The sequence below is a fragment of the Eulemur rufifrons genome, chromosome 29 (genome assembly GCF_041146395.1).
Source record: "Eulemur rufifrons isolate Redbay chromosome 29, OSU_ERuf_1, whole genome shotgun sequence".
In the NCBI taxonomy this organism is placed as follows: Eukaryota; Metazoa; Chordata; class Mammalia; order Primates; family Lemuridae; genus Eulemur; species Eulemur rufifrons.
The window spans coordinates 15,238,107-15,258,891 of record NC_091011.1 but is presented as its reverse complement, the minus strand read 5'-3'; the positions used below and the strand labels follow the sequence as shown (position 1 = coordinate 15,258,891).

The window sequence follows — 20,785 nt, the reverse complement described above, 5'->3', positions numbered from 1 at the left end:
TTGATAAGGTATGCATTTGAAAAGCTCAGCTTCATTTCGATTGGTGCTGTGCTACATTTGTTTTGTAAGAACTTTAGTTGCCACCGTACCTTTAAATATATTAATTTTTGTGTTTTTCAATAATTTTTGAAAAGTGAATTATACTCTCATTATTATTAAGTTGTTTCCAAGATGAAGTTTTTCGTAATTTTATAGCACCAGGAGCTTGAAAACCTAAGTTTTAGTTCAGACTATATGACTATTTATGGCATAACGCTCTGTGGGAGGTATGTTTATTTGACTTCTCTGTGCTCTTCCCTTTTGAGAAATTGTAGCAATAATACTAGTAAATGTTTGATTTTTTTTTTATTATGGTAAAATAAAGCAATAGTTGTCAAGCACTTTGAAGACTTATGTATATTAATTTTTTTACTATTGTCCATTTTGAAAAATATTAGAACTTCAGCTTGAGTGGTTATATGATTTTTATTTTATTACTTTTTCTGTATGAAATTACACAGATCACAAGACATTATCTTGTATATGTGTGGTTATGTGAGTAAAGTGACTATGCTTATGTGTAAGTATTTTAGTCAATGTGTGTGAATGTAAATTTTTAAAAAACTATCTTTTGAAGTGAACCCTCAGAGACACTTTTTTTAATTGCCTAATGGGAAGTTTTGTCTTTTTCACTCTTAGCATAGACAGAGCACTGCTTGCTTTTAAATTTATGGGTGAAGGTGGTTTTGAGATGTAGAAACTATCTTTCTGGTAAAAGATTGGTCAGACTACCTGTACCACTGGTAAAGCCTTGTTACCTACTTCTATTTTCTGAGGCAACAATGATGCCTTGTCACAATTTTTCCTCCTAATTTTGTTAGCATTTGTAGGCTAGAGCAAGATTAAGATAATCTATTTTCAAGAAGACTGTAGCCTTTAGATAATATTCTACTTTAAGGCACCTTTTGTTTTTAATACTCCTTCCAAAATGGAATGATTTTGAAATTAAGTAAATTTCTATTTTATTTCACAGACTTGAGTTATCACTGTCTTTGTAAGTTCCAAACTGAACCTTGCTGATTACTGACTAATCTTAATTATTTTCCACCAGACGGTCTGCCAAATCCCGAAGCAGAAGCCCTTATTCATCTAGGCATTCAAGATCTCGTAGCAGGCACAGGTTGTCTAGATCCAGAAGTCGTCACTCTAGCATTTCTCCTAGCACACTAACTCTGAAGAGTAGCCTGGCAGCTGAATTGAACAAGAATAAAAAAGCACGGGCGGCAGAGGCAGCAAGAGCTGCAGAAGCGGCGAAAGCTGCAGAAGCTGCGAAAGCTGCTGAGGCTGCTGCCAAAGCTGCAAAAGCCTCAAATACTTCTACACCTACCAAGGGGAACACAGAAACTGGTACCAGTGCGTCACAAACCAACCATGTGAAAGATGTGAAGAAACTTAAAATTGAGCATGCACCTTCTCCCTCAAGTGGTGGAACTTTAAAAAATGACAAGACGAAAACAAAGCCACCTCTTCAGGTAACAAAGGTGGACAATAATTTGATTGTAGATAAACCCACCAAGAAAGCAGTTGTAGTTGGGAAGGAGAGTAAATCTGCTGCTACAAAGGAGGAACCAGTATCTCTTAAAGAGAAAACCAAACCACTTACACCAAGCATAGGAGCCAAGGAGAAGGAGCAACATGTACCTTTAGTGACCTCTACGTTACCACCATTACCTTTGCCTCCCATGCTGCCTGAAGATAAAGATACTGATAGGTAAGTGCAAAAAAGTTTGTCAGTAACTGTTTAGAGAAAAAAATATAAGTAAGTTTGAAGTGAGAAATGATTTAACTTCCCTAATCCCCCCAGAAAACTTCAGTAAAAAAAGACTGTAAATTAATGAATTTTATTTTTATTTTTATTTTTATTTTTTTGAGACAGAGTCGCCCTCTGTTGCCCTGAGTAGTAGAGTGCCAAGGCATTAGCCTAGCTCATAGCAACCTCCAACTCCTGGGTTCACGCGATCCTCCTGCGTCAGCCTCCCAAGTAGCTGGGATGACAGGCGCACAACACAATGCCTGGCTAATTTTTCTGTTTTTAGTATAGACAGGGTCTTGCTCTTGTTCAGGCTGGTCTCGAACTCCTGAGCTCAAGTGATCCTCCTGCCTTGGCCTCCCAGAATGCTAGGATTACAGGCATGAGCCATTGTGTGTGGCCACATTTTATTCTTAAGAGGATGAAGATAAGAGTGACTGTAAATTAAATGCATCTAAGAAAGTTTCTTATATGTGTCCTAGGTTAGAAGAATTATACTATTGTGTGTTTTATCTGCCTGTTATACCATTTAACCGTTTTTATTTTTATGAAGAAATTAGAGCTCTTTCTCCTATGCCCCATTTCTATTAAAAAGCAACTATATGGGCAATTTTCCTAGCTTACTTTCTTTATAGACCTTGAAAACAGACAGATAAAAATGCCATGTGGGCATGTCTTTCATGTGCTCACTTTGGCTAACATTATAAAAATTTTATAATTTAAACGAAACAAAAGCTAAATCATAATTCTTGTGTTTATTGACCTTTGAGGTAAGTTGCTGGGGCACACTATCTAACTTAATCAGGTGTTACCTCTTATACTACTCTAATTGTTGTATTTGAGCTTTGACTCTTCTCTGGGAACACTGAAATTTCATACTGATAGTGATTTCTAATTTTGATGAGTCTTGGAGTGGGTTCTCCAGCACAGAGAGGCTTGAATAGAGTTGAGTCATTTCATTAGTGAGAAAGTAACCAGTTACTGAGAATCCAGGTTTTAGTGAGACTGGTGCTTCTTTATTCTTTATATATACTGTAGGAGTCAATTTTTGCAAGGGGTATTTTCAAGCTCTCAGGACAGACACATGTGATGCTTAATGAAAATATTTTTTTATGCATGTGTACCTAATTAGGTGGTGACACAATTTATTCTTGGTCATAAAACGTTTTTTTGGATCCACCATTTCTATCTCCTCTGCTTTTTTTCTTTTGTTGTATCTGTGTCTCTGCTGTTCTTTCTTTGAATGTGTTTCTATGTTTCATGGATTTGGAAATTTCTTAAGATTCATGAATACTACTGCTAGCATGCCTGTTTGGCCAAAGATTATTTGGTACCAGTTGAACTTTTCTTATTTGATGGCTATAATTTACCAAAATCTAATAAGTATATGAGGAAGAGACATTATATCGTATTTTATTTTTTTCAAGAAGTTTTAGGTGATTAAAGAAAAATGTATTGTGAAAGAGAAATGGTAAAAGTGATTACTTTTGGAAATAAACAGGCATTGAAGGATATGGATAGAGCAGGAGACTTATACTTAATATTTTTAATGCTGTTAGAAATCCAATAAAAAAACTTGTCAGTGGGCTATAGTAGAAAGTTTAGTTTTTAGTGCCAGTTGTACCTTTTACTGCTCTTAATGACTTAATCTTTCTCTGCCTCAGTCCATTTAATTTAGTTCTGTCCGTGGATGAAAATATTTATAGTTTAACTGCTCAGATTAGTTGTAAGGATTAAATGAGTGGATTTTGCAAACTATAAATTATGGTGCATCTCAAACATTAAATGATTAGTCATAGTATAAATCAGCACTGTAGGAAATATTAAGAACTTCTTTAGATTAGTGACACTTTTATTGAAAAAGTATAAACAATTGAGTATGATTATTGTGTAATGATGATTATATTGTGTAACATAGACCATTATATTTAGAACAGTTGGAAGAATAATAAAATTAACATTTAAAATCTCTATCTAGATTCAGCAAGTGTTAACATACAGGTCTGTTAACTAATGGACCTAGTGCTTTGTTTGAGAAGGATCAGTTTTTGTGAAAGAGGACCTGTTGGTTGGTGTTTCACGGACTCCTTTATAATGGAGAAACTGTCCCCATACCATTTTTTCCCCCATGTACCTGAAAGTAATGGTCATGATTCATGTTTAAAAATTTCTTTTCTTTTCTTTTGAGATAGAGTCTCACTTTGTTGCCCAGGCTGGAGTGCAGTGGTGCAACCACAGCTCACTGCAGTTTCAAACTCCTGGGTTCAAGTGAGCCTCCCGCTCAGCCTCCCAAAAGCTGGGATTACAGACTAAAAGTTTCTTGTTAGTATCTGTTGCATACTTTCATTTTGGACATTATGTACTTTTTATTTTATGCTAAACAGCTATTAGTCGAAAGTGGTTTATAAACTATTTCTCTTGATGTAAAGAAACAGTTTTTTCTGTTATAACGGGCTTTAGGAAACCTGAATATGAATGGTTTTCTTTATTTACTTGTTATTCGCTGTAAACTTAAAGGTGATTTTAAAGAAGAGTGATAGTCTGCATAATCTCATTAGCCATATTTTAAGACTGTCTGAGGAAAGCTTTTGATCTTTGCTTTCTTTAAGCATGCTTCTGTCCACTCTTAGTTAACTCCCACTGTTGTAGCCCCAAATAAATCAGCAAAAGAGTGTGTATGATTTGTGTGGCCTCTTGATTTTGCAAATCCACACTCTGCTAGCTTCTACCCTTTTACTTTATAGTGTGACCAAGTGAATTCTTCCTCTCCCTCATACATTTTTTATTTTGGAAGTTTTCTGGCATTTAGAAAAGTGGAAAGAATAATAAAATTGCCATCTGTATAACCTCTATCTAGATTTAGCAAGTGTTAACATGCTCTATCTCTCTAGTTGTTTAAGGGAATTAATGGGGGTATGTGTGTGTATACACCTCTTTCTGCTGTACCATTTGAAAATAAGTTGTAGCCATCATGAACTTTACCCTTAAATACTTCAGTCATCTGCCAAGAATAAGGTCAGTCTCTTGCTTAATCGCAATATCATTATTGTACTCAAGATAATTAACAACAGTTAGCAATAGAATAGAAATTAACAATAATATCATCTGTTTATCTATAATCATTCTCCCTTCTTCTCCTCCCACCCCTAATGACTTTTCGGCTAATAGTCTTACAAAATGTCCCACGTCTGGGTATGTCTGGTTGTTTTCTTTTTGGTATCATTTAACTTGTTCTTCTCTAACCCTTTCATTTCCCATAAGCTGAAAATTAGTTGTGCCTTGTTTAGATCAAGAATAAACAGTTTTTTAGCCAGAATATATAAGAGGTGATTTTAATATACTTCATGCTGTTGCGACATGAAGAACAAATATCAAATTGTCTTACTTTAGTAGTAATGATGTGATCACTTGGTTAAGGTGATGACCAATTTTAAGATCTCTCTAGGTACAAGGGTGCATTTTCCCCTTTGCAGTTAGAATAAGCTGTAGTGTAATACTTGGGCAGTGTTTGAATATCCTTTTCCCTAACAACCTGTTACTTAATGGTTTAGCACCCATTAATGATATTTACTTAATTCAGTTACTATGGTAGGGGCTGCAAATCCTGATTTTTCTAATTCTGTCATTCCTTTTAGCATTAGCTGGCCTTCTTTTGTAAATAATACACTCCCCCCACCCTGTTAGTCATTCTGTTTCTGTGGATTTTTATTTATTCTCTGTGTTACTATCAGTACAGTCACTATTCTTTTTGATGCTCAAATTGTCCAAAATTTGTCCATTGGGAGCTTCGTTAAGCTGACTCCTTTATCCTTTTGACATGTCCTCATTTGGTTTTTAGTGCTTCCTTGCTTCCTAGTCAGATAGTATATCTTAGGCTTGTGTTGGATTTTACTTCTTTCCGCAAACTACTATTTCTCCCCAAATCATAAGATAGACAATGTGTTTTCATACAATATAATTGTTTTTTTTTTTTTTTTAAATTAGGATCATACCCATGTATAATGTTCCGTGACTTGATTTTTCGTTTAATGTGTTGGCGATCTTTCCACGTTGATATTGATGGGCTCAGTATTCTTACTTATAGGAATGGATGCATCATGCTCTTCTGCTGTTGATCAGTGGATACTTAAGTTTATAAATATTTGTTATTAAACTCTCCTTATATATGAATATTTTATGTATACATAAATAATATTTGTAGGATAGTTACGTGCCAGAGTATGCACATTAAAAAATATCTTAATAAGGCTGTATATCATTTTATGCACCAAAATGTGTGAAATTACTTTAAGGATATTGGCTATTGTCAATTGTGAATTTTTGACAATCTTTAAAATATGTAATTGTTTAATTTTGCGTTTTCTGATTATTGAGGTATAGTATCTTTCTGAACATTTATTGTTTTTTTTTTTTTGTTTGTTTTGTTTTGTTTTTGAGACAGAGTCTCGCTCTGTTGCCCAGGCTAGAGTGCCATAGCGTCAGCCTCACTCACAGCAACCTCGAACTCCCGGGTTCAAGCAGTCGTCCTGCCTCAGCCTCCTGAGTAGCTGGGACTATCGGCATGCGCCACCATGCGTGGTTAATTTTTCCTATATATTTTTAGTTGTCCAGATAATTTCTTTCTATATTTTTTTGTTTTTTTAGTAGAGACAGGGTCTCGCTCTTGCTCAGGCTGGTCTGGAACTCCTGAGCTCAAAGGATCCTCCCGCCTTGGCCTCCCGGAGTGTAAGGATTACAGGCGTGAGCCACTGCGCCTGGCCTGTTTTCCCTTTTTCTAATTGACTTTTAGGTGTTATGTCAGGGATCTTGACCTTGCCTCTCAGAGGCTGTTGTCTTTGACAATGATTTTGTTTTTGATTATATGGACATTTTCTATTTTTATGTAGTCAAATCTATTATTCTTTTTCCTTTAGACCTTCTAGGTTTATAAAGTTTAAAAAGGTTAACTCAAATCTCACAGAAATTTGGTTTTGGTTCTTGTGTGAAGAAGGAAGAAGTGGTCTGATTATCTGCTCCCTCCTCACCCACTGTTGTTACCAATATGATTTATTGAATAGCTCTTCCCCTAAGTGGCCTGAGGTAATCTGTGAATGGTTTGCTATTCACTTGACCCAGAAAACCCCACAGAATTATGCAAGTCAGGAGGTTCAAATCTTTGTGTTCACTTTAAGAACACTTGCCCAGGCCATCAAGGGTATGCATATATGAAAATCCACCAAGTATCTGAAAGATGTCACTTTAAAGAAACAATGTGTACCTTTCCAACATTACAATGGTGGAGTTGGTAGCTGTGCCCAGGCCAAACAGTGGGGCTGGACACAGAGTAAGGGGCCCAAAAAGAGTGCTGAATTTTTGCTCACATGCTTAAAAATATAGAGAGTAATGATGAGTGTAAGGGTTTAGATGTAGATTCTCTGATCATTGAGCATAAACAGGTGAACAAAGCACCCAAGATGTGTCGCAGAATTTAGAGAGCTCATGGTGGGATTAACCCATATATGAGCTCCCTCTGCCACATCGAGATAATCTGTATTGAAAAGGAACAAATTGTTCTAAAACCAGAAGAGGAGGTTGCACAGAAGGAAAAGATATCCTGGAAGAAACTGAAGAAACAAAAACTTAGGGCACAGGAATAGATGCAACATAAAATAAATGAAAGTAGCAGTTAAAAAATGATTTACTCAATAATCCATCTCACTAACTTGAAGTACCATATAAAAAAATTCTTGTAGATACCTATGTGTTTCTCTGTACTTTTTTCTATTGACATGTTTCTTTGCCAGTACTTTACTGTTTTAATGTCTTTAGATGTATGATATATTGGCTTTCAAACTCAAATTTCTATTATAGGAACAGGCAGGTAATATAAAGTGAAGAAGATGGAGTAAATTATTGATTAGTGACCAGCTCTGCTATTGAGCTTCAACTTCAGTGCTGCTGTGCGAGAATTTAGGCCCAATGTTGCTAGAGCTTTTGCTTTTTTTAAAAAAGAAGCCTGTCTGGACCTTGAAATTGGAGGGACAAATAAAAATAAATAAAAAAAGAAGCCTGGAATCTATTTATGTAAATCCTCTGATTTCAAAGTATTGACAATTCATGGTTTTTACAAAACATTGGATAGACAGGATAACACATATTCTTCGACTTCAACTAGCCTTTGGCTTTTAGTTTTGGGATCTCTTAATAGATTGACTGTTTGACAGGGCAAATCTGACTTAATCTTTTTCAGAAATTTCAGATTTTTGCCTTTATTCTTATACTAATTTTATAATTGGTCAGGTTGTCAAGTTACATTTAAAAAACTCTTCCTTGTGTTCTATTTGGTATCTATTACATGTAATAGAGTAATAGTTTGGAGACAGCTTTACAGTATTACAGTTTGCCATGTGAAAACATGGTTTCTCTTTTTATTTGTTAAGATGTAATTTTATGTTCTTCAGTCAGATGTTTTATTTTTTTTTTCTGTTGGTTGTGTACATTTCTTGTTAAAGCATTTTATTTTGTTTTTGTTGCTGTGATATGTGGAAACTTTTTAAAATCACATTTTCTGTTTTGATATAAATATTCAGTCAAAATGTAATGTTTTCAATTATGTAATATTCTTGGAAAGTCATATTTGACAATTCATATGATATATTTTAATTTAAGTAGCCTTTTAAACTTTAAATAATAAGTGAAATTAAGACTCAGTTTTTTCCTCCCCCAAATACTGATTTGAATCTTCAGACAAATGAGAATTTTTGACTAAAGCCTAAATGAAAATTTTTGACCGGAGTTTCTACAACCTGTAGAAAAGTACAGTTTTCTCAATAAATTATTTTAAATATGCTTATTTTCAGACAGTGTTCCAAGTGGTACCTTTTCTAGAAAGAAGCCTTTACTATGTTTCAAACCTGATTTAACTACCCTTAGCTACCACATTAACTCTGGGAATCTGCTGTTTATATAGTACTTTATCCTAGTGCTTACCTGTCTTCCAGTGTGTAAGCTCCTTTCTGAAAGGAACTATAGCTTAATATATTTGTTATTGTTGCTGTTTTTTAAATCTCCAGTATCTTACACAATACCTAGCACACAGAAGCCCACAATTAATATTTATTGAATGGAGGGACAGTAAAATTTAGGGGCGGACTGTACAATACGTTACTTTAAAAATAAAACTGCAAGTGAGTTTTTTTCAAGCATGTTTTCTCTGTTAAAGAACCTTCCAGTGAGTAACACAGGGTTATAAAGAAAAGGCAAAATTTTACTGTGACTATTAAGTAGTTTTTATCAAATGATATTAAAAGATCCATTTGTTTTACAATATTATTGCTTAGTAGGAGCAAGTGATAATAACAGAAGTATAACAGGAGAAGTGATAATTAAAATTAAATGATTTATATTGATAACATCTTTAGTAATTTCTGATCACAGCTGTGTAGTCTCAGTAAATTTTTTCATTATGGGATTCATAACTGCTGTTTTGTTTGTCTGACTTCTTTCTCAGCTTACGAGGAAATATTTCAGTAAAAGCAGTTAAAAAAGAAGTAGAAAAGAAACTCCGATGTCTGCTTGCTGATTTACCACTGCCCCCTGAGCTACCAGGAGGAGATGATCTCTCAAAGAGTCCAGAGGAAAAGAAAACAGCAACACAGTTACATAGTAAAAGGAGACCTAAGTACGTGCTTGCTTTCTACCTGCTCTTAGATTGACCAGAAATAATTCTGGATCATCATAAATTCATAAAACCCTAAATTAAGATTTAAAATAAAAATGTGTTTATTCTTTCAACTTATAAATATATGAATAAATTCTATTAGAGTTTTGAAAAAATTTTCATAATTGCTTGCATACATATTCACAATGACTAATAAAACCAAATTTAATTTTCTCTCACAGTTTGTAATGTATTAATTTCTTGGGGTATTGTATGTGTTAACGATAATTTCTATTATTAAGATATTTAACATAGAAACACTGAAATTGGTCAAGGTGGAAGTCAGCATTCAGTAAGCCCAAACAAAATTAGTAATGAGCAAGCTGCTGTGTTTTCCTTTACTTTTAGCTCTATTTTCTCCCATAACTAAATGTATTCTTCATTTTGCAAGAGATGGAGTAGAAGAAGGTTTGAAATCTATATTCTAAATTACCTTCAAGTAAGTGCCTAGAGAGAACTTTCCCTTGAAACCTGTTCCTCAATTAAGGGGAGAAACAATGATGCTTTTTTTACTTCTGCCTAACCAAGGGAAAGTTAGATCTGATTTTAGAATTGCTGTTCAGGTAGCACCTAGTGTAAGAGTATGAGGTCATTGTGTAGTGTGGAGTAGAAAGCTAGAAAACTTTAAAAATAGTCTCTTAATGAGTACTGTAGCTTTTTCTTTTACTTTAATTTCTGTGATCTACTAGAATATTAAAATACCATAAAATTGTATGTCTTTTTGAAGAATGTAAAATTTTTATTATACCTATTTATGTATCTTCTTAAATGTAGATTCCTGAGGGTTTATTGTATTGCCTTTTTTATTCTCTTAGACTGAAAAATCTTTCTTTCTGGTGTTTTTAAGATGATTTCACCCAGCTATTAGCCTAAATTTATCAGTAAGTTTTATAGTTAGATTTTTGTTAACATTCATTATCAAAATTTTGTTTCTTTAAAGTAGACATATATTTTGTCAATGAATGAAAAATAACTTTTTGGAGGTTGATTAGAGAACTTTGACTCTTTCTACTAATGTTCGTTTCATCTCCTCATTGAAAAATTACATTTTATTTCTGAAAGCCCTTCATGTAAGTTCTACTACTTCTCTTTCCTAGTTTAAGTACAAGTCTACCAAAGCAAAGTCAGTATATAGAAATGATACCTTGATTTTTATGATAACTTATGATACCAAATCATAGTGTTACTTGTTGTGGATAGGTGATCACAGTTATGCAAGGGTAGGGGAAAGTAAAAGGTTTAGGATTGGTGGAGGGTGAATATTGAGTTATTAAACAGTTCATTCAATGTGCTTGATTGTATATAAAAGCTTCAGAACTATATTTGATAGAATATGTGGGCCTCGCTATGGTGAAATCAAAGAAAAAGATATTGACTGGGGAAAACGCTGCGTGGATAAATTTGATATCATCGGAATTATTGGAGAAGGTACTTACGGACAAGTTTACAAGGCCAGGGATAAAGACACTGGTAAGAATGCCAAGTTCTGGAGATCTTTGGGCCGGTAGAATTTACTTTGTTTGCATTTCTCTTTTATTGTATAGCTTTAGGAATTTTCAAAAAAGTTGAATTAACATTTATTGTGGTTTTGTTGCATCTTGTTTTTAATTTTATTCTGTATATGCACTTATGTAAGATGAGTTATATGTAAGTGGATGTGTATACATGTATTTTTTTTTTAAGAGTTCCTTTAGTGTTTTTGATATGCTGTATGATGTGCTTTAGGTTTTCTTTTATAGTGAGTAATTCTTAAACTGTTAGTAACTGGGGGGAAAGTTATCTGGACCTGAATTAGTCTTAGTAGTTCTTTTTGTCTTAATCCTTACACAACACTTTTAGCCCAAAATTTTTTTTTTCTATAGAAATTAAACATGGAGGCCAGATTTAGCAGCTTAATCTTTCAGAATATAATCAGGAACCTGGGTGAAAGTTCTAAAAGGCCTTACAGGAGAAGAAAAAGTAACTGTCAGAAGTTATGTATTTTACTAAATAGTGCATAGAGCTAGTATTTTATCTTTACTCATAATTTCTTAGTGAAATAAACCAATAGATTTTAAAATAACATAGCTATTTGAGGCCATTCAGTATAGGAGAGATGACCTTATGGTTAGAAACTACTGAAGGCAATTACTGCATAGAGTAATAATTGATATTTATAATTACATATTATCAAAAAGATTAAATTATTATAACCTTTAAAAATTGCTTGCTAAAACAAGGAATCATACTACATTATAGGAGGACTTCCATAAAAATGAATAAGTTGTAATTAAAAAGATAAAACTTCCTTCTTTTAGGAAATTTGTAAGAACAGTTTTTTTTCTCCAATGAAGTAGAATGAACAAATTTTTACCATAGTGAATTTTTTCTTATAATAGGCTTTGTGTGTGTGTATGTATGTTTTATTTACTATTTAGATCTCATCTGATACGAAACTGACACGTATTAGTGTAGTGGGGAAGAACACATACTTTTGAGACAGCTAATCAGATTTTGAATACCGTTTTCATTACTGGGTAACTGGGCAGCTATGGGCAAGTAATATGTCTGACAATATTTTCTCACTGGGGCAATGTATAGTTTTTCTCCTCTATTCAGAGAAATTTTAATTATACATAAGCATATTGGATATATTTATTTACCCTTCCCTTCCTTCACTTTTTAAAAATATAAATGGCAATGTAATATACCTGCTCTTTAGCATCTTGCTTTTTTCACTAAATATATCAAAAAGGAGAGCATAAAACAATAATACATATGGACTTAACCTCATTTTTTTTTAACACCTGTACAGTATCCCATGGTTTTTATAAATATTTCTTTGTTTTTTTTTTTTTTTTTGTTTTTTTTTTTTGAGACAGAGTCTCACTTTGTTGCCCGGGCTAGAGTGAGTGCCGTGGCATCAGCCTAGCTCACAGCAACCTCAAACTCCTGGGCTTAAGCGATCCTACTGCCTCAGCCTCCCGAGTGGCTGGGACTACAGACATGCACCACCATGCCCGGCTAATTTTTTCTCTATATATTTTTAGTTGGCCATATAATTTCTTTCTATTTTTAGTAGAGACGGCGTCTCGCTCTTGCTCAGGCTGGTCTCGAACTCCTGACCTCGAGCGATCCACTCGCCTCGGCCTCCCAGAGTGCTAGGATTACAGGCGTGAGCCACCACGCCCGGCCAATATTTCTTAATTTATTTAATGAGGCATTTAATTTCTTTCTTTCTTTCTTTCTTTTTTTTTTTTTTTTGAGACAGAGTCTTGCTCTGTTGCCCAGGCTAGAGTTCCGTGGCGGTCAGCCTAGCTCACAGCAACCTCACACTCCTGGGCTCAAGCAATCCTCCTGCCTCAGCCTCCTGAGTAGCTGGGACTACAGGCATGCGCCACCATGCCCGGCTAATTTTTTTTCTATATATATTTTTAGCTGTCCATATAATTTCTTTCTGTTTTCAGTATAGACGGGGTCTCGCTCTTGCTTCAGCTGGTCTCGAACTCCTGACCTTGAGCGATCCACCCGCTTCGGCCTCCCAGAGTACAAGGATTACAGGCGTGAGCCAGCACGCCCAGCCAGCACTTAATTTCTTGAACTACACATATAATCATTTGAAATGGTGGAAACTAAAATATATTTTGTGGGTTGTGATTTCGAGGAGTAGGGACAGAAATTATGGGTTAAAATAAATTTAAAATTAAGAAAAATATCATCTGTCTGCTGGTCAGCTGGTAACCTGATTTTATTTAATTTTTTTATAGGAGAAATGGTAGCCTTAAAAAAAGTACGTCTGGATAATGAAAAGGAAGGCTTTCCAATTACAGCAATTCGAGAAATTAAAATTCTCCGGCAACTTACCCATCAGAGTATTATCAACATGAAGGAAATAGTGACTGATAAAGAAGACGCTTTGGATTTTAAGAAGGACAAAGGTATGTGTGCATATTTAAATAACCAATTCTTTGTAGTCATCATTGAAGTTGCCAACTTTCAGATTTTGTTGTAGATAAGACCATGTGAGTAATTGTTAGGTCCAAGAAACTATTGCCCTAATGTGAAACTCTCTTTTTAAATTTAGTAGAGTTGAAGAATTATTTTATTTACTTCAGTGGTTTTTGAGTCAGCTAAGGAAAGCGTATTTATCAGTGTTACACATCAGGTATTCACTAATATTTGTTTTTTTGAGCATCAATGTATAATTTTTAGTCTTCAATTTTTAGTGATGGACAAAACAGTTCATAATCGTTTTAGAGTATGTTTACCCTACATTTTTATGTTATAAATGCCTTAACCTACAAGGGAACTTTATGGTCGGCATATTTATTATATCTAAAAATATGAAGGCAAAAATTTTACTGGAAATTGCCTTTAATAAACTGTAGTGGTGTATATATATATGGTTGTCTTTTAGCAGAAAAGCAAACATGAAATTAGCCTGCTTATTAAATTAGTGCTCATACGGCATGTGATAGGTGAAAGAAATGCCCTAACTACCAGTGTAAAAGTTTAGAACTAAATCTGTGCTTTTCAAACAGCAAAATTCTTTTTTCAAACTAAATCTAATATAAAACAGATTAAAGTACGTATGTTGTGATTGAACCCCATGGTACTCAGCCTCCTTTCCTCACCAGCTACACACACATAACACACAATCTTATTCTTTTGGGGAACGCAGTTTGAAAATGATTTATATGATATATGGCAATTGTTTTGCATAACGGAACTGTCTGAAAGTATTCTGTATGCAATGTGGAGATCGGAATCATCTTTTTAATTGATGTCATTTCTATCAATTTTTGTCCATAATAAGGCTTGTATTTCTTAGCTTGACATTGAACCTGGTTTGTCTTTTTGACTTTATTTTTCATTACTTATTGTGTAGTAGAAAGGGTACTAGTTGGACTTGAGTGAGAATGTCTGGGATTTGAGATTTAGTGTATTAGCAGTGTGACCATATTAGCAAGGCTTTTAGTCTTCCTGAGCCTGTTATCCCTTCATCCATAAAAGGGAAATGTTATCTCTCTTACTGCATAGTAAGAATTAAATTAAGACCTTCAAACAGGAAGAGATTGCAAATGTTGTTTATTTTGCATTAACCTCATACTTTAGCCAAATTAGTATATTTGCCTTTCTTCTAGCATACTGTGGACCTCCTGGTTTTTCAGTCTGTGAGATCACCTCCCTACCTATGTCTCCAATCTCATCTATGCCATTTTTGATTGCTCTTCAGTAACATTGGTCTTTGGGGTCCACAGATATGCCAACTTTTCTGTCATGAATTCGTTAACACGTACTGCTTCCCTGAGCTTAAATAAAACACGCGCGCGCGCAAACACACACACACACACACACACACACACGCACGCGTGCACTCAATTTGAAAGGCTCACTTCCTACCCCCAAGGTCTTAGCCTGAATATTGCTTCATTCATTTGCAAGGCCTTACTTTACCAATCTTCCCACTTTCCACTGCATATAGATGCATAAAATGTAAAATAACTTTTCCCAATAAATGAGAATAATTATAGTGGTTTGTGAATTACTTGTTTTTCCACATATAGATGGGAACCGTACCTGTTTTATTCACTGTTATGCCTCCTAGCTAGCTTACTACCTGTGAACACATAAATTATTCATTGTCTTCCTTGTATTATATTTATGGTCATAATTTATTTTCTTTATCAGATTATAAATTCCCTGCAGCCTTTTTTTTGTGTTTGGTTTTATTTTGATTCCTCCATAATGCCTGGCACTTTATTTTATAGATCATAGATTTTTATGTCTTTGTACCCATCATCATCTTTTTTCCCACCATAATCCTGTTTGTACTTGCATGAGTCTTGATAAATAAGAATGCATTTTACTATGTGAGAAGTTATATTTAGGCATCTGGAATTAGTTAAATATATTAGAGTATGTGAGAAGGTATAAAATTTAAAACATAATCGTTTCTGAAATGAATCTAATAATTTTGGTGGGAACTATGAGGAGGAAGCGTGATTGAGTGAAAAGGAAGCTAGATTTGGATTCTTTGGGTTCTAATCCGACCATGGTAGCAGGGTGACATTATACTAATTGTGATTTGCTATGCTCTGTTGTCATACTGTAGCAGAAAGACAGTTCAGGAATGTTGGTTTAATATTGTGGGCCAGTCTAATATGAGTATATTAGAATTTGTAAATGTAAAAATACTAAGCTGTATACTTAAAACAATTTAAATATGAAAATTATAAATAGTACTAAATCAAGCAAAAATTAACTTATAAAAATGTAAACATTTGCATTATCATAACACAAGCCATTAACTATATAAGAAAACACCATAGAAGTATTTATTGAAAAGTTGGCTGTACTTAAGAATGAGGGAAAGTTAATCGTGAAAAGTTGAAATTGAAATATTACTTGATCTTAAAAGAAATCATTGTGCTGAAAAACAGAAGATTAAGTGGTATGAGTAAGTCACCGGGAGTATTTTTATGGAAAAACTTATAGATGCTGAAGAAGCTTTTTTTGAACTAATTGGGAATGGACAGAGAATAAACTATTTCTAAGTTTTCTTCCTAACGCTTTCATCTTCAGACAGTTTCATCTCTTTTTAATGACTTTGAGAGGATCTTTGAACCTATTTGTCTGTTTTTTAACCTTTTTATTGTTAGCAAGGTGGGGTTTTTGTTTCAAAGAAAACTTTTCCTGATTTGCTAGATATTCAGTTTCTTCATGTATGGAAAGAGAGTGAGATGCAGTTACCTGTATTAATTTTAGTATTTGTGTTCATATTTACTGTTCAAGACAGCTTTGAACTAGAGTATGAATTACTTTGCAACAGAAGCTTTGCTTTGTTGTTTTGTTCCTTCTGCTGAGGATTATAAACTTATAGAAAAATACTTTCTGAATGTGTGTAATAATATTCAATTAAAATTAAAAATTTTAATGTGGTTTATTGTTTTCTGGGTATAGAAGACTTGTTTTGCAGTTGTGTGCAGTATGAAATAAAAACTTGAGTAATGACTCAAGTTACCGTATATTATAGTTTTGATCTCCATCTCAAGATGTAAATATTTCAGTATTTAGATTAACAAAACCCAAAAACTAAAATCATGATTTAATTCCAATAAAATAGTGTTTTGTCCTTAACAAACTAGGTGTAGAAGGAACATACCTCAAAATAATAAAAGCCATGTATGACAGACTCACATCCAACATCATACTGAATGAGATAAAGTTCAAAAGCATTCTCTCCAAGAACTGGAACAAAAAAAGGATGCCCACTTTCACCACTTTCACTCAACATAGTACTGGAAGTCCTAGCCAGAGAAATCAGGTAAAAGAAAGAAAATAAAGGGTATCCACATTGGAAAAGAAGAGGTCAAACTATCCCTGGTTGCTGATGATAGGATCTTATATCTAGAAAACCCTAAAGATTCCTCCGGAAGACTCCTAGAATTGATAAATGTATTCTGTAAAGTCTCAGGTTACCAAATTAATGTATACAAATCAGTAGCATTGCAATATATTAACAGCCAAGCTGAGAATCAAATCAAGAACTCACTACCATTTATAATAGCTGCAAGAAGAATTAAGTACCTAGGAATACACTTAACCAAGGAGGTGAAAGATCACTGTAAGAACTATAAAACACTGATGAAATATTAATAAATCATTGATGATATAAACAAATGGGAAAACATCCCATGCTTGTGGATTAGAAGAACCAATATTGTGAAAATGTCTATACTGCCCCAAGTGACTTGCAGATTCTCTGCATTCCCATGAAAATACCAATGTCATTTTTCACAGAATTAGAAAAAAGAATCTGAAATTTCATATGGAATCAAAAAAGAGGCAAATAGCCAAAGTAATCCTAAGCAAAAAGAACAAATCTAGAGGTACCATATTACCAGACTTAAATTATATTGATACAAAGCTATAGTAACTAAAACAGCCTGGTACTGTTGTAAAAGTAGACACATATATCAGTGGAGTAGGGTAGAGAACCCAGAAATAAAACCACACACTTAAAACCAATTGATCTTTTTTTTTTTTTTTTTTTTTTTTTTGAGACAGAGTCTCACTCTGTTGCCTGGGCTAGAGTGAGTTGCCGTGGCGTCAGTCTAGCTCACAGCAACCTCAAACTCCTGGGCTTAAGCGATCCTACTGCCTCAGCCTCCCGAGTAGCTGGGACTACAGGCATGCGCCACCATGCCCGGCTAATTTTTTGTATACATATATTTTAGTTGTCCATATAATTTCTTTCTATTTTTAGTAGAGACGGGGTCTCACTCTTGCTCAGGCTGGTCTCGAACTCCCGACCTCGAGCGATCCACCCTCCTCGGCCTCCCAGAGTGCTAGGATTACAGGCGTGAGCCACCGCGCCCGGCCAAAACCAATTGATCTTTAACAAAGCAGACAAAAACATACACTGAGGAAAGGACACCCTATTCCGTAAATGGTGCTGGAAAAATTGGGGGAGCTACATGCAGAAGAATGAAACTGGATCCCTATCTCTCACCATACACAAAAATTAACTCAAGATGGATTAAAGACTTTAAGACCTGAAACCATAAAAATTATGGAAGAAAACTTAGGAAAAACTCTTTTGGACATCTGCTTTGACGAAGCGTTTATGACTAATATCCCAAAAGCAAATGCAACAAAAGCAAAAATAAATAAATAGGACTTACTAAGCTAAAAAGGTTTTGCACAGCGGAGGAAATAATCAGCAGAGTAAATAGACAACCTACAGAATGGGAGAAAATGTTCACAAAGTATAGACTGACAAAGGAGTAATATACAGAATCTACAAGGAAATGCAATTAAAACCGCAATGAGGTACCACCTTCTCTCTCTCAGAATGGTCATTATTAAAAAGTCAAAAAACAACAGATGCTGGTGCGAGTATAGTGAAAAGGGAATGCTTATGCACTGTTGGTGGGAATGTAAATTATTAATAATACAACCTCTATGGAAAACAGTTTGGAGATTTCTTGAGGAACTAAAAGTGGATCTACTATGTGATCTAGTAATCCCACCACTGGGTATCTACCCAAAGGAAAAGAAGTTATTAGGTTAGAAAGACATGTATATGTTTATAGCAGCATAATTCACAATTGCAAAGATGTGGAATCAGCCTAAGTGCCCACCAGCTGATGAGTGGATAAAGAAAATACGGTGTGTGTATATATATACCATGGAATACTGCTTGTCCATTAACAAGAGGGAAATAATGTTTTTTGCAGCAACTTGGATGGAATTGGAGGCCATTCTAAGAGAAGTAACCCTGGAACAAAAAAACCCAAATATCACATGTTTTCACTTACAAGTGGGAACTAAGAAATGAGTATGCACAGTCATACAGAGTGACTTAATGAATATTGGGGAGTAAGGTGGTGAAGGATGTGGGATGAAAAGTTACCTGTTGGGTATGGTGTTCACTATTCAGGTGACAGGTAAATTAAAAGCCTAAACTTCTCCGCTGTGCAATTCTATATAACAAAACACCGCTTGTACCCCTAAATTATAAAAAATGAAGGCGGGCGCGGTGGCTCACGCCTGTCATCCTAGTACTCTGGGAGGCCGAGGCGGGAGGATCTCTTGAGGTCAGGAGTTCGAGACCAGCCTGAGCAAGAGCGAGACCCTGTCTCTACTAAAAAATAGAAATTATCTGGACAACTTAAAATATATAGAAAAAAATTAGTCGGGCATGGTGGCACATGCCTGTAGTCTCAGCTACTTGGGAGGCTGAGGCAGAAGGATCGCTTAAGCCCAGGAGTTTGAGGTTGCTGTGAGCTAGGCTGACGCCACGACACTCTAGCCAGGGTAAAAGAGCGAGACTCTGTCTCCCAAAAAAAAAAAAAAAAAATAGTGTTTTGTTACTTAAAGTTAACATGGTATTCTGGACAACCAAACACCAATATTATAAATGCTACACACAAATTAACTTATTTATAATACTCTGAATATTAGCATTTGTATAGTGATGGGATTTGAAATTCTCCTAAAAATCAAGAAAACAATATTCTGTAGTAATTGCCTGTGACAACATGCCACTATTTGGTCCAAGGAAGAAGTCGTCACATGTTACTTTTTCTATAGTGTCCAATTCTCATGTGGAGTATTAGATGCTCCCCTGCACTTGAATTACACATAGTTCTGTAATAGGATTTTCTATTTCAGCTTGTCATTATGTTTTCATATCTTACTCCTACTGAATTTCTGAGGGCAGGGACTGGATTTTATTCTGCTTTGTATTCATAGTGTGGAACACACAGTTGATTATCACTAAATTTTGAGTAACTAAGTGAATGAAATGCAGAGGTGGGAAGGTTCTGTGGAATAGGTGGAATGTAAGAGATGAGTGCAGTTTTTGTAGGTAGGGAGGAGGGCATTGTAATTACTGTTGCAATTTGTTTTTACAAGGCAGTGAAGGATTGGCATATCCCCTAAAGAATATCTTGCTTCAAAATTACCTTCCCTATCTCATTTTCTTAAAAGTCTGAACCCATTTTCCCACAGTATAGAACTGCGAGTATCTCTTGAGGTTTGGGAAGAGAGCAGCATTGATTGATTTGTTCATTCTTTCATTTCACAAATGTCAATTGTGCTAGGTTTTAGAACTGGGCTGGCCAATGCAGTAGCCACTAGCCACATATGACTAGTTAAGTTTAAATTAACTAATATTAGGCCGGGCGCGGTGGCTCACGCCTGTACTCCTAGCACTCTGGGAGGCCGAGGTGGGCGGATCGTTTGAGCTCAGGAGTTCGAGACCAGCCTGAGCAAGAGCGAGACCCCATCTCTACTAAAAATAGAAAGAAATTATATGGACAGCTAAAAATATATATAGAAAAAATTAGCCGGGCATAGTGGTGCATGCCTGTAGTCCCAGCTACTCGGGAGGCTGAGGCAGGAGGATCGCTTGAGGCTAGGAGTTTGAGGTTGCTGTGAGCTAGGCTGACACCACGGCACTCACTCTAGCCCGGGCAACAGAGTGAGACTCTGTCTCAAAAAAAAAAATAAAATAAAATAAAAAAATAAATAAATAAATTAACTAATATTAAATTAAAATTAAAAGTTTAGGTCTTTCAGTACATTAGCCACGTTTCAAGTGCTCTGTATCTTTGTGTAGCTACTGGCTACATTTTTGATAGTGCTGGTATAGGATATTGCCATCATCTCAGCTTTGAATAGTGCTTATCTAGATACTGGAGATATACCAAAAACCCAAACCCAATAAAAACCTATCTGGTCCCTGACTCAACCTAGTTCTGGGAATCAGAAGGATCAGCAAGCACTGCTAGTTCTAAATCAGACTAATA

The 20,785-nt window shown here is 35.0% G+C and overlaps 1 protein-coding gene across 2 annotated transcripts in view; it reads left to right on the top strand.

The window, feature by feature from the left end:
• CDK13 (cyclin dependent kinase 13) overlaps positions 1 to 20,785 on the top strand; it is a 104,860-nt gene that overhangs the window by 21,389 nt on the left and 62,686 nt on the right. For both annotated transcript variants that reach the window (XM_069461546.1, XM_069461545.1), the window contains exons 2-5: positions 1,091 to 1,750; positions 9,279 to 9,449; positions 10,819 to 10,958; positions 13,235 to 13,405. In XM_069461546.1, coding sequence (XP_069317647.1) covers positions 1,091 to 1,750; positions 9,279 to 9,449; positions 10,819 to 10,958; positions 13,235 to 13,405 — 1,142 coding nt within the window. The remainder of the gene's footprint in view (positions 1 to 1,090; positions 1,751 to 9,278; positions 9,450 to 10,818; positions 10,959 to 13,234; positions 13,406 to 20,785) is intronic.